The sequence below is a fragment of the Macaca mulatta genome, chromosome 12, assembly GCF_049350105.2.
Source record: "Macaca mulatta isolate MMU2019108-1 chromosome 12, T2T-MMU8v2.0, whole genome shotgun sequence".
Classification (NCBI taxonomy): domain Eukaryota; kingdom Metazoa; phylum Chordata; class Mammalia; order Primates; family Cercopithecidae; genus Macaca; species Macaca mulatta.
This window is the reverse complement of record NC_133417.1, coordinates 120,590,789-120,604,719: the sequence shown is the minus strand read 5'-3', so window position 1 is coordinate 120,604,719 and position 13,931 is coordinate 120,590,789. Positions and strand designations below refer to the sequence as shown.

General features: G+C 39.4%; 1 protein-coding gene across 20 annotated transcripts in view; it reads left to right on the top strand.

Moving 5' to 3' along the window:
* FN1 (fibronectin 1) overlaps positions 1–13,931 on the top strand; it is a 75,644-nt gene that overhangs the window by 38,361 nt on the left and 23,352 nt on the right. For 10 of the 20 annotated variants that reach the window (XM_015110920.3, XM_028831088.2, XM_028831085.2 and 7 more), the window contains exons 23-30: positions 424–510; positions 2,927–3,118; positions 4,512–4,784; positions 5,878–6,060; positions 9,463–9,552; positions 10,800–11,069; positions 12,771–12,887; positions 13,562–13,726. In XM_015110920.3, the coding sequence (XP_014966406.1) occupies positions 424–510; positions 2,927–3,118; positions 4,512–4,784; positions 5,878–6,060; positions 9,463–9,552; positions 10,800–11,069; positions 12,771–12,887; positions 13,562–13,726 (1,377 nt within the window). The remainder of the gene's footprint in view (positions 1–423; positions 511–2,926; positions 3,119–4,511; positions 4,785–5,877; positions 6,061–9,462; positions 9,553–10,799; positions 11,070–12,770; positions 12,888–13,561; positions 13,727–13,931) is intronic. The other 10 variants (XM_015110925.3, XM_015110923.3, XM_028831089.2 and 7 more) reach the window with 1 other exon arrangement.

Here is a 13,931-nt window from a genome sequence, read left to right as displayed (position 1 = left end):
GTTTTTAAAACTGTTCCACTTTTTGAAAAAATCTAGTGTCAATATCACTTTTTACTTATGAGAATGGCACAGGGGAGATATCTCATCCTTACTTAAATTATTAATGCTATTCCTGAATTTGGAGTAGCAGGTTCAATTCATGCTTTATATTTTATGGCATCAGAAATGTTCCTTCCATGTCAAGAATATTTATGAACAGGCGAGATGAAAATAATTTCAATAGTATTGCAAAATCATTAATCATAAGAAAAGTCTTGTCAGAGAACTGCTGCTGTCCATCATGTTTTCATAACGTGACCTATATTTATATGGGAGGGAGGGAGGCAAGAAGCGTGGAAGAGAGGGAGGTAGGGAAGGAGGAAAGATTACACAGGTCAAGAGCTTTGTGTCAGCTTTAACTTTTAAAATTTTCTTTCTCCGTAGCATTGTCTCCACCAACAAACTTGCATCTGGAGACAAACCCTGACACTGGAGTGCTCACAGTCTCCTGGGAGAGGAGTACCACCCCAGGTAAGTTTGGGATGGATCACAGGGCAAGTATACACCATACCTTCCCAAGACAAAGATTTTAGAAACTGTTTCTTTCAGACAAAGAAAGGATTCAAATTACAAATGCTCAGCTCTCCATACAGACTATAGCAGTACATGACGTACATCATGGGGCAGCCTGCAGGATGCTTTAATCCACGTTGACTTCAATCACAGGAAACAGAACAATCTTACCCTAGTCTAGGAGGACAAGGCAGATCCTCACACAGCTGTAGGGCTGAAGAAAAGCGCTGTGGAAGGTGCCTTTTGCTGAGTGCATTAAAAAGTGCCAAACAAATGGCTGAAGTCATATTACGTAATTTCCCTTTTGTGAGTTGTTACAGAGCCTAAGTTTATTATTCCTTGAAGTTTTATGAATGTTTTGTCATAAGTTGCACCACAAATATTTAAGGGTGATGAAAGGCAGAAATACCTTCGTTTTACAGAATAAGAAAACTGAGACTTAGAAAAAATTGGCCTACTCATAGTCACACATTTTAAATGTTACAAAACTGGGATTGTAACTTAAGTTTGTAGACTCCTTCTCACACCCAACATCACATATTTGGAATGTAATTTTTTAAAATTATATTCTATGCAAACTGAAAAATTTGATTAAGGGGTTTCTTGACCATTTTTAAAGCTTTAAATGAAGCATTTGTCTAAATTCCTTGTTCATATATATTTGAAAATTATTTACAAAATGCTAAAATGTATAAAGATAGCTGTAATAATAGTCAAATAGCACGATGTACTATGGCAATAACAGGAAATTTTAGATATTCATTACTTTTGCCAAAACCGCATGGAAGTCTCACAAAACTTATGGAGAAAAATCTTAAACAAAAATAGAAGTTCCAATTAATGTTGATTGCATTCTAACCTCCTATATTTGTTAATTTAAGGGATATGTTTAGTTTATTCCTTAGCTATTTCTAATTTTACTGTTAAATTATTGTGAAATTTTTGTTAGAAAAAAAAGTACTGTATAGTTCTTATCTTTGCCAGGGCACAGAGCTAAGGCTATCATCTCTAAGTCTGATTAATGTATGCAACCACACAGAAAAAAACTAGCTCAGAATATCTCTTTTAATCTCTCTCTGAAGTAGAATGATTTTGGTAAAGTTTTCATTATCTGCGGAAACATCGTTTAAGCCAAAGCTATACAATTTCCAGCTGAGTTGCTCCGAATCTGAAACTTTCAGTTGGCAAGCTTCACGCTTGTTAGCAGCAGGATCATTCATACCTTGTCTCAATGACCCAGCCCACACATTTGGATGATCACTAGCAAGTGTAATGATCTCAATATTTATTTCTCATTCAGTTGGGTTTCCTTGTATTTGCCACATTAGTGTTTACCCTGTTCCTAATGGCAAATGAAATTCTGTCATCTCCTTGCCTTTTATAAAGTTTAATATACTTTCTCATTTTACTTTTAATCTGGCTCTATAGCTCTCTAGTCCTCACTGTTTTTATTTGAATATCTCTCATCCCCCTCAACCCTTTTACTGCCCAATTTCTATGATTCCTGAAGACTTCAACAATCAATACTCTCTTTTTTTTTTTTTTTTTGAGACAGAGTCTCGCTCTGTCACCCAGGCTTGGAGTGCAGTGGTGCCATCTCGACTCACTGCAACCTACGCCTCCTGGGCTCAAGCAACTGTCGTGACTCAGCCTTCCGAGTAGCTGGGACCACAGACATGCCCCACCACGTCCAGCTAATTTTTGTATTTTTAGTAGAGATGGGGTTTTACCATGTTGGCCAGGCTGGTGTTGAACTCCCAACCTTAGGTGATCTGCCTGCCTCAACCTCCCAATCAATACTCTTTATAGAATAAGTATCACTACTTTTGTTTTTCGCCTTTTCTCCTTTCTTGGTTCTCTTCCTATAAATCCCATAGTTTCAGACCTTTTAAATTAGGAGAGCTCTCTGAGGAATGTGCTTAAGGTTGAGAGTGATTCCATACTAGGCAGGTAGAAAGGAATATTCCTCAGCTGTCTTCAAATGATTCATTAAGGAAAAGCAGGGTACAGTGGTAGGACCATGGGATTTGGAAATGAAAGCTTTTGGGAATCACTCCCCTGGTTCAAAATTTCCTTTAAAGTGAGGATCTTGGCAGAGGTTGAAGTGAGCCAAGATCGTGCCGCTGCACTCCAGCCTGGGTGATAGAGGGAGACTGTGTCTCAAAAAATAAAAACAAAAAATAAAATAAAGTGAGGATCTTAGTACTGCCTGAAAGGATTGTTGCAAGCATTGAAAGACAGTGACAGTGGAGTCCTCAGCAAATGCCAAGTCCTTCTGCATTCCGCTCTGTGAGTCCGTCATTGGAGTCTAGTTAAATATGCTCTGGCTCACAGATGCTCTGTGCAATAACTTCCTCTTTTCTTTTTCCTCCAGACATTACTGGTTATAGAATTACCACAACCCCTACAAACGGCCAGCAGGGATATTCTTTGGAAGAAGTGGTCCATGCTGATCAGAGCTCCTGCACTTTTGATAACCTGAGTCCCGGCCTGGAGTACAATGTCAGTGTTTACACTGTCAAGGATGACAAGGAAAGTGTCCCTATCTCTGATACCATCATCCCAGGTAATAGAAAAATAAGCTGCTATCCTGAGAGTGGCACTTCCAATAAGAGTGGGGATTAGCACCTTAATCCCTAGACGGTTAAGGGTGTCAAATATAGTTGGGATTTAATTCCGATCTCCCAGCTGCACTCTCCAAAACCAAGAAGTCAAAGCAGCGATTTGGACAAATGCTTGCTGTTAACACTGCTTTACTGTCTGTGCTTCACTGGGATGCTGTGTGTTGCAGTGAGTATGTAATGGAGTGGCAGCCACGGCTTTAACTCTGTAATGTCCGCTCACATGGAAGTATGACTAAAACACTGTCACGTGTCTGTACTCAGTACTGACAGGCTCAAAGTAATATGGTAAATGCATCCCATCGGTACATTTCTGCCTGATTTTACAGTCCGTATCAATTTCCAACAGCTGCCTATAAAATAGTTTTGTCCTCGTATGTGAGCACGGGAACAGCATTTGGTTGACACGTCCAGTTTTTCATCTTGCAGTTTCAAATCCTTCTTTTTAAAAATTGGATTAAAAAAAAAAGAAGTAAAAGCCACACCTTCAGGGTGTTCTTTGTTGTGGCTTGAAAGACAACATTGTAAAGGCCTGTCTAAGGATAGGCTTTTTTGTCCATTGGGTTATAACAGAATGAAAGCATTGGACAGTTGTGTCCCCCTTTGGACTCTTCAGAAGAATGCTTTTACTAACGCTAATTACATATGTTGATTATAAATGAACTAAAATAGTGGCAATGGCCTTGACCTTAAGCCTCTTTCCTAAGCCTCGATGTGCTTTTGAATGGCACATTTCACACCATACATTCATAATGCATTAGCATTATGGCGATGATATTGTCATGAATTTTGTATGGGAGAAAAAATATCAATTTATCACCTAATTATTATTATTTTTTAACCTTCTTCATGCAAGCTTATTTTCTACTAAAACAGTTTTGGAATTATTAAATAATACTGATACTTACTTCATACACTTATTTCAGATACTTATTAAACATTGCTGATGCTTACTTCAGATACTATGTCTAGGCTCTAAGAATGGTTTTGACATCCTAAACAGGCATATGATTTTTAGGAATCTGAACAGTTCAAATTGTACCCTTTAAGGACATTTTCAAAATGCAAAAACAAAAACAAAAACAAAACAAAACAAACAAACAAAAAAATCCCTAAAAGAATATTGTAACCTGTTTTATTCTTCCAGGGAAGCAAACTGTTCATGATGCTTAGGAAGTCTTTTCAGAGAATTTAAAACAGATTGCATATTACCATCATTGCTTTAACATTCCATCAATGTTACTACTGGTAACCTGATATACACTGCTTTATTTTTTCCTCTTTTTTTGCCTCTATTTTCCTTTTGCCCCCCACCCCCTTTGCTTTGTAACTCAATAGAGGTGCCCCAACTCACTGACCTAAGCTTTGTTGATATAACCGATTCAAGCATCGGCCTGAGGTGGACCCCGCTAAACTCTTCCACCATTATTGGGTACCGCATCACAGTAGTTGCGGCAGGAGAAGGTATCCCTATTTTTGAAGATTTTGTGGACTCCTCAGTAGGATACTACACAGTCACAGGGCTGGAGCCGGGCATTGACTATGATATCAGCGTTATCACTCTCATTAATGGCGGCGAGAGTGCCCCTACTACACTGACACAACAAACGGGTGAATTTCGAAAACTTCTGTGTTTGAGACATAGATGGTGTTGCATGCTGCCACCAGTTACTCTGGTTAAATATGGATGTTTTAAGGGGGAAGTCAGCAGTTGGCCAAAGATTAAGACAGGGTGGACTATGGGGATAAGGAATCAAATGCATCTGCTAAACATATGCAAGTATTCTTCAGTACACTCTCATTTAAACCACAAGTAGATATAGAGCTAGAAAAATTCAGATGTCTGTTCTGTTAAATATAAAATAGCAAATGTTCATTCAATTTGGAGACCTAGAATTTTTCTTCTTAAATACCAAACACGAATACCAAATTGTATAAGCACCAATTAATTATAAGAAAGATATCTCCAAAATGTACCATCATGCTCTTCCTTCTACCCTTTGATAAACTCTACCATGTTCCTTCTTTGTAGCTAAAAACCCATCAAAATTTAGGGTAGAGTGTTTTGAGGTAGGAGAAAAGTAAATTTGGGAGCATTCTAGGTTTCGTTGCTGTCACTAGGTAAAGAAACACCTCTTTAACCACAGTCTGGGGACATGCATGCAACGTTTTAAAGGTTCTCTGCTGTGCATGGGAAAAGAAACATGCTGAGAACCAATTTGCATGAACACTTTTCACTTGTAAGTAGAATTCACTGAATGGACTTGTAGCTCTAGACATCTCACATGGGGGGAAGTTTAGGACCCTCTTGTCTTTTTGTCTGTGTGCATGTATTTCTTTGTAAAGTACCGCTATGTTTCTCTTTGCTGTGTGGCGACTTAAGCCTCTTCAGCCTGGGATAAAATAATCTGCAGTGGTATTAATAATGTACATAAAGTCAACATATTTGAAAGTAGATTAAAATTATTTTTTTAAATATATCGATGATGGCAAAAAGGTTAAAGGGGGCCTAACAGTACTGTGTGTAGTGTTTTATTTTTAACAGTAGTACACTATGACTTAAAATAGATTTAGATTAGACTGTTTGCATGATTATGATTCTGTTTCCTTTATGCATGAAATATTGGTTTTACCTTTCCAGCTACTTCGTTAGCTTTAATTTTAAAATTATATTAAATGAGTCTTCCTTCTTGTTCGAAACCAGCTGTTCCTCCTCCCACTGACCTGCGATTCACCAACATTGGTCCAGACACCATGCGTGTCACCTGGGCTCCACCCCCATCCATTGATTTGACCAACTTCCTGGTGCGTTACTCACCTGTGAAAAATGAGGAAGATGTTGCAGAGTTGTCAATTTCTCCTTCAGACAATGCAGTGGTCTTAACAAGTAAGCAGTCGAATGTATCTGTTCCATAAATATTAACCCAGAGCATAGCAAATGAATTCTGAGTTCTCAAGTAGGAGCAGCTAAAAGCAAGACAGCTGCAACCAAGCTACAAACTAAACTCCAAATTCAATGTACAGCTCCATAAATTTTGAAAGCTGTAATGTTTGTTGCTATCTTAATATACTTTTGATATCTACAGCTTTTAAAGAAATCATAGTGGAAAAACACCAGCAGGAAAGTTCCATGACTTTAAACAAACTCCGCTTCCAAATAAGCAGATAAAAATAAGTGAATATCAAGAGAAATTACATGACTAAATGTAAATCTTTAGAGAAAAAAATGAGAACTGAAAATAGTGTCACTAGGCGTGCTTTATTCTCATTTTTATAAAAAAAGTGTCAGTAGTTGATTTAGGATTTGAATACTTAGAAAAGTGACTGATTGCTTGGGCTAGATTAGGATGTTGTTTTGAAGAGAGTCAGAAGTTTAATTTGTACTTCAAAAAGAATCTGTTAGAAGGATTTCTCAGAAGGCTGAGAGCTCAGAAAAAAAAAAAAAAAAACCTGACATTAAATAAACAACAACAATTTATGGAAATTGTCTCTTTCTAGTCCCAACCATTATAGAATAGACATCTTTTGTTAAAGAATCAAACAGTAGGCTGCAAGATGGTGCTGTGTTTCACATAAACAGTGCTTTTTATTATTTTCACTGTAATAGTCAAATATATAACAACAGCAAAAGATTCTACATAAGGGAAAAATAGCTTACATTTAGGTACATTAACAAATATTAGTCTGAAAACATCTTCTACCTTTCAAACATAATTTAGACAATGAAACACAAAGAAGAGCAGCTTGACGTGACCATAATCTTGGTTTCTTACTTTGTGGCTGAGGGCAAGAATATCTTTATTTGGCATATCCACCACCCCAGGGCTATTGCTTCTGTTCTAGAGCACCCTGGAATCACTAATTACAGCATCACCCAGTATACAAGCCCCTGTATCACAATGTCTGCCCCTTAGCCATAGACCTGTCACATGTTAATCATGTGTTCTAAGACCTTATTATAATCCTAATGCTACAAATGACCTCAAGGTAGCCTCTCTCCCTCCTAGCAGAGTCATTATTATCCTCTTTTAAAGATGAAGCAAGCCAGGTGCAGTGGCTCTTACCTGTATAATCCCAGCACTTTGGGAGGCTGAGGTGGGCCAATTGCTTGAACCCAGGAGTTCGAGACCAGCCTGGGCAACACAGTGAGACCACGTCTCTAAAAAAAATACAAAAATTAGCCGGGCATGGTCATGCACACCTGTGGTCTCAGCTATGTCGGAAGTTGAGATAGGAAGGTCACCTGAGCCTGGGGAGGTTGAGGCTGCAGCAAGCCATGATCATGCCACTGCACTCCAACCTGGGTGACAGAGTGAGACCCTGTCTCAAAAAAATAAATAAACAAACACGAAGCAGTTGAGGTCCCCAATGGTTAAGTAAATTGCCACTGGCCAGCTAGTAAGGTGCAAATGGAATGCAAGCATCTGGTCCTCCAATCTGGCACTTTTCCAAACTTTGCAGGAGGCTTTACAGAAACGCTGAAGGGCAAATGGTGTGCAGGGGAATGAGGGTTTAGTGAGTAGGAGTTCCAAGTTTAGAAACCTCACTCTCTGTACCTTTTAGATATACAAATACTTACCATATGTTACAATTCCTCTAGTATTCAGTACAGTAACATGCTGCACAGGCTAGTAGCCTAGGAGCAGTAGGTTAGACCATATAGCTTATAGCTTAGGTGTGTCATAGGCTCTACCATCTAGACCATATAGCTTATAGCTTAGGTGTGTCGTAGGCTCTGCCATCTAGACCATATAGCTTATAGCTTAGGTGTGTCGTAGGCTCTACTATCTAGACCATATAGCTTATAGCTTAGGTGTGTCGTAGGCTCTACCATCTAGGTGTTTTTTGTTTTTTGTTTTTTTGAGACGGAGTCTCCCTCTGTTGCCCAGGATGGAGTACAATGGCACGATTTTGGCTCACTGCAACCTCCAACTCCCAGGCTCAAGCGATTTGCCTCAGCCTCCCGAGTAACTGGGATTACAGGCATGAGCCACCAGGTCCAGCTAATTTTTTTGTATTTTTAGTAGAGGTGGGGTTTCACCATGTTGGCCAGGCTGGTTTTGAACTCCTGACCTCAAGTGATCCACCCTCCTTGGCCTCCCAAAGTGCTGGGATTACAAGCCCATCTAGGTTTGTATAGGTACACTCTATGATGCTTACACAATAAAATCACCAAATCACACACTTATCAAAATGTATCTCCATCATTAAGCTATGCATGATTGTGTATCAAAATGGAAGAAGAGGCCGGGCACAGTGGCTCACGCCTGTAATCCCAGCACGTGGAGAGGCCAAGGCGGGCGGATCACGAGGTCAAGATTTCTAGTCCAAGCCTCGCCAACACAGTGAAGGCCTGTCTCTATTACAAATACAAAACTTAGCCAGGCATGGTGGCAGGCACCTGTAATCCCAGCTACTCCGGAGTCTGAGGCAGGAGAATCACTTGAACCCACGAGGCAGAGGTTTCAGTGAGCCAAGATCACACCACTGCACTCCAGCCTGGGCAACACAGTGAAAGTCTGTCTCAAAAAAAAAAAAAAAAAAAAAGGAAGAAGAGACTCAGGGATGTATATTTAATTTTTAAAAAACTATTCTGCTCTCATTTTAATATGGCAGAACCGATTGCTTTCTCTTGAAGTGTGGCTTTTTTCCAGTAAAGGTTAATTGCTAAGACCACCAGTGCTGGCCTGGGTCAATCCCTGTATGATCCTGGGCAAGTAAATTAAAGAAGATAACTTCTCTGTGCCTCAGTATTTTTTGTTGTTATTGTTTTTTGGTTTTTTGTCATTTACAAAATGGAGATAATTGTAAATCAAATTTTTAGAGGTGATAGGTTTGCTCATTTCTTGAATGCAGTGATGGTCTCCCAAGTCACACATATGTAAAAACCCATCAAATCACTTTAAATATATGCAGTACATTGTATGGCAAGAAAATTGCTTTTAAAAGTAGCAAACTACCTCTCAGCGTTGTTGTGAGGCATCAATGGCAATCCATAGTACCACAGCCAGGATTATCATGTGCCCTCCAGAGACATACTCTCAGGTGGATGCGAGAAATATCCAGTTGTTGCAGCAACTTCGTCCCACTTGAAATCCAGCTGAGTCATCTAATTACAGACCTTCGCCAGGTCTGTTCAGTGAACACTTTGCCTTAGTGTTCACTTAAGTGTAAGTAGGATTTAGGACTGGACATTTGGACATTTCATCAGTTGAAATAGTCCTGGGCGCGCTTTGGTTTCTCATGCTTTCAAGCACAGTTTTAAAATAAGCCCCACTTGCCCTTTCAGATCTCCTGCCTGGTACAGAATATGTAGTGAGTGTCTCCAGTGTCTACGAACAACACGAGAGCACACCTCTTAGAGGAAGACAGAAAACAGGTGAGTGATGTTGGCAGTATGACTATCCAGTCATACTGGATAAAGTCAAAAGTATGACTTTTGCCTACCAATTCTGTATAACAAATGAAATACATCTCCATTGTTTGTGGTCGTGGTGTGTGTACTTTTGTCATCACAGTATGACTTTACCACTGGTCTGAAAAACTAAAAGATACCTTACTCAACAATCACCTAGACTTTCAGTCACTAACAAATTAATCAAGAAATTTGTTGTCTGTCCTTTTAAAAAACATTTCCTAAGAAGATCTTTGTTATTTAGATTTAGTGGACATTCCTTTTCATTAGGTGGCTCTGTCTAATGGCTGACCCAACACTCATTGTCATCTATTTTTCTTCCTTTACTAACCCAGCAAGTTTACTTTTTACTTAATAAAATATGAATTTACTAGAAGGAAGTTGAACTGAACCTCATAAATATTATGTACTTAAATATGAATGCTTCTTTTAATTTTTTCTTTAAAAAGATACAGTTTAGTGTATTAATTAATTTATTTATAGTCTACTTGCTTCCAAAAAGGACTTACGATATCTTAGTTTGGTTTCTTATTGAATAGAACTAGTGAATGCTGTAACTAGAACAGAAATTTGCTGGAAGTCCCAGAGACTAAGTGGTTTAAATTTACAACAAACTCTGAATTTTTGTGCATTTTTCAAAAATGTCAATTCATGAGGAATTATCAGCATTGTAATTTGTCTGGGATAATGTCTTTAGTTTCAGAAAGTTTTGTGTTTGGCATCATTACCATTCTGTTGACATATAAATTCCCTCTTGAGCTTAGGAGGCTTCTCTGAGAGTCAAACATTTACCTTGAGAGTGGGCAGATCTTGCTTTACTTGGAAGGATACACTTACAGGATAGAAACACAGAATATTTAAACACTGAAGAATTTGAAAATGTCAATTCTCAGAAGATCTTGAACACTTATCTCCAAATGTAACACAGAAACCTACAGTAATAACCCCTAAAAATTGCTTGAATTACTTAGCAAAAGAAAAAAATGAGTGCTTGAGCTGGCTATTTTGAAGTGAGTCAATTTAAGATTTTAAAATTCACATGTAGCTTAGAATCAGTACATCTTACTCTGAGGTTTATGGCAAATCATGGTATTGATGAGACAGGAATGAAATGTTGGATGTACGTTAATTTCCCCTACACCTTCTTCACTTCCTAAACTGGTAGTATCTTTTCTTCTTTTTTCTCTTCCTCCCCTGGGTGGGAACAACAGGTCTTGATTCCCCAACTGGCATTGACTTTTCTGATATTACTGCCAACTCTTTTACTGTGCACTGGATTGCTCCTCGAGCCACCATCACTGGCTACAGGATCCGCCATCACCCCGAGCACATGAGCGGGAGACCTCGAGAAGATCGGGTGCCCCCCTCTCGGAATTCCATCACCCTCACCAACCTCACTCCAGGCACAGAGTATGTGGTCAGCATCGTTGCTCTTAATGGCAGAGAGGAAAGTCCCTTATTGATTGGCCAACAATCAACAGGTAACTTGTTTTCTGGTCTGCAAAGAAACTCAGAAGACTTTCCTACCCAGTTGGTAGATTCTGTAAAGTAGCTTGCTGTTGTCTGTCATCAGCTCTTTAAAAAAAAAAAAAAAAAAATAGATCACTGTCATGGGACACGGGGAGGAAAGGGAGAGAATATGTGGAGAAACACCTCTCTTAGAATATGGTAAAGAAGTCTGGGCATGGTAGCAGTAAAGAAGATCATTTTTTTCCTCTCAAGAAATTTCTCACCTGATTTGGGCATTTATGCATTTCTAATAACACAAGTTTTATTGAAAATGTAGAAAATTGGCCAGATGTGGTGGCTCACGCCTGTAATCTCAGCACTTTGGGAGGCCGAGGTGGGCAGATCACTTGAGGTCAGAAGTTCAAGACCAGCCTGGCCAACACAGTGAAAACCCATCTGTACTAAATATACAAAAATTAGCAAGGTGTGGTGGCATGTACCTGTAATTCCCGCTACTCGGGAGGCTGAGGCAGGAGAATCTTTGAACCCGGGAGGCGAAGGTTGCAGTGAGCTGAGATCAAGCCATTGCACTCCAGCCTGGGTGACAGAGCAAGACCTTGTCTCAAAAAAAAAAAAAAAAAAAAGGGGGGAGGGCAGGTGCAATGGCTCACGCTTCTGATCCTAGCACTGTGGGAGGCCAAGGCGGGTGGATCATGAGGTCAAGAGATCGGGACCATCCTGGCCAACATGGTGAAACCCTGTCTCTACTAAAAATACAAAAATTAACTGGGCGTGGTCGCATGCGCCTGTAGTCCCAGCTACTTCGGAGGCTGAGGCAGGAGAATCACTTGAACCCAGGAGGCAGAGGTTGCAGTAAGCCAAGATTGTTCCACTGCTCTCCATCTTGGCAACAGAGCAAGAATCTGTCTCAAAAAAAAAAAAATGTAGAAAACTGAACACTTTTTCAAAGTACCTTTAAAAATATAATTTTAGGGTAACAGTGTCATTGTTCTTAGCAGATAGAGGCTGAAGTACTTAGGGGAACAGTAGCATCATGATACCTGTATTTTAGTCTCAAATTGTCAAGCCAGAGACAAATACCTAAGGGAAGGGTATATAGGTGTTCATTGTATTACTTTTTTTTTTCCTTCTTTTCCTGAGATGGAGTCTTGCTCTGTCACCCAAGCTGGAGTGCAATGGCGGGATCTCGGCTCACTGCAACCTCTGCCTCCTGGGCTCAAGCAATTCTCCTGCCTCAGTCTGCCAAGTAGCTGAGATTACAGGCGCCTACCACCACGTCCGGCTAATTTTTTTATTTTTAGTAGAGGTGGGATTCCACCATGTTGGCCAGACTGGTTTTGAACTCCTGACCTCAAATGATCTGCCCGCCTCGGCCTCCCAAAGTGCTGGGATTACAGGTGTGAGCCACCACACCCGGCCTTGTATTACATTTTTTTTAAACTTTTCTGTAGTTTTGAAATTTTTCCAAACACAATGTTGAGGGAAAAAAATTCTTCCCTAAATTTGAAATAATCATTTTATCACAATTTGAATGGGCTCTGTAACCCCTTATCTTGAATTCGTCATAATATTAAATTCTGCTAATTACACATATTATTTACATTACTGTATGAAGGAATCATTAAGACAACTATTTGGAAAATAAACAAAGAATAAATCTGAGTATTGTTTGAAAATTACGGATGTGAAAAGTTTCCCGTTTTTTTTTCCAGTTTCTGATGTTCCGAGGGACCTGGAAGTTGTTGCTGCGACCCCCACCAGCTTGCTGATCAGCTGGGATGCTCCTGCTGTCACTGTGAGATATTACAGGATCACTTATGGAGAAACAGGTACGGCAGCAAAATGCTATTTTACACTCTGATTAAATCAGACTGTTGTGGATAACCTGAAAGCCCAACAGTGAACAAAGAATTAAAGAAATGTTGGCAAGTCCATTCAATGGAGCCCTGGTTTTTTCCAAGAAAATATGGAAGATATAGATGATATAATTTGTTCTAAAAGCCAAATAAAAAGTTGTTTATATAATACAACTAGAGGGGGAACAGCAGAGCGGAGGAAATAAAAGGATTGTAAATTCACAGACATATTATCAGTGGTGGAAATAAGTGATTTTTATTTTTTCTTCTCTTTACTTTTCTATATTTTCCAAATTTTATTTAACAGGAATTTATTCCGTTAAAATTTTTAAAAAGGACACAATGCGTGCAATCCTCCGTTGAGGGCTTACCTTCTTCCCACTTTTAATGCTACTCTACTACTCAGTGGCATTTTAAAGCTGAAATGTTAAAATAGCGCTAACTGTAATTTTCTCTCAATGTTTATACACTTACCAAGGTTTGCTACGTGCATAAATACCTCTTTCTGTTCAAGAGAGTGCTCTTTAAAAGGGAATAAGCAAGAAGATGTGATTTACATGCTGCTATAAATGTGGTAATTCAATTAATCAGTAATACCCAAGTAGCTCTAAGCCCCTCACACTCTGAACTAACCCCTTTTCATACAGGAGGAAATAGCCCTGTCCAGGAGTTCACTGTGCCTGGGAGCAAGTCTACAGCTACCATCAGTGGCCTTAAACCTGGAGTCGATTATACCATCACTGTGTATGCTGTCACTGGCCGTGGAGACAGCCCCGCAAGCAGCAAGCCAATTTCCATTAATTACCGAACAGGTACAAACTTCTACTCTGGGGTGACACCAGCTTATTTATTCAGATAGTTTTTTACAATGTTCTCCCAAGGTATTTTTCTCATTGTGGAATAGATTTTCCTTTTTAATGAGACAACAAACTGCAGCTAACACCTGCAGCTAACAGAGTTTTGAGCCAGATAAAGAAGGAAGCACCCCAAGGGCAGGAAGTTTTGTCAGTTTTGTTG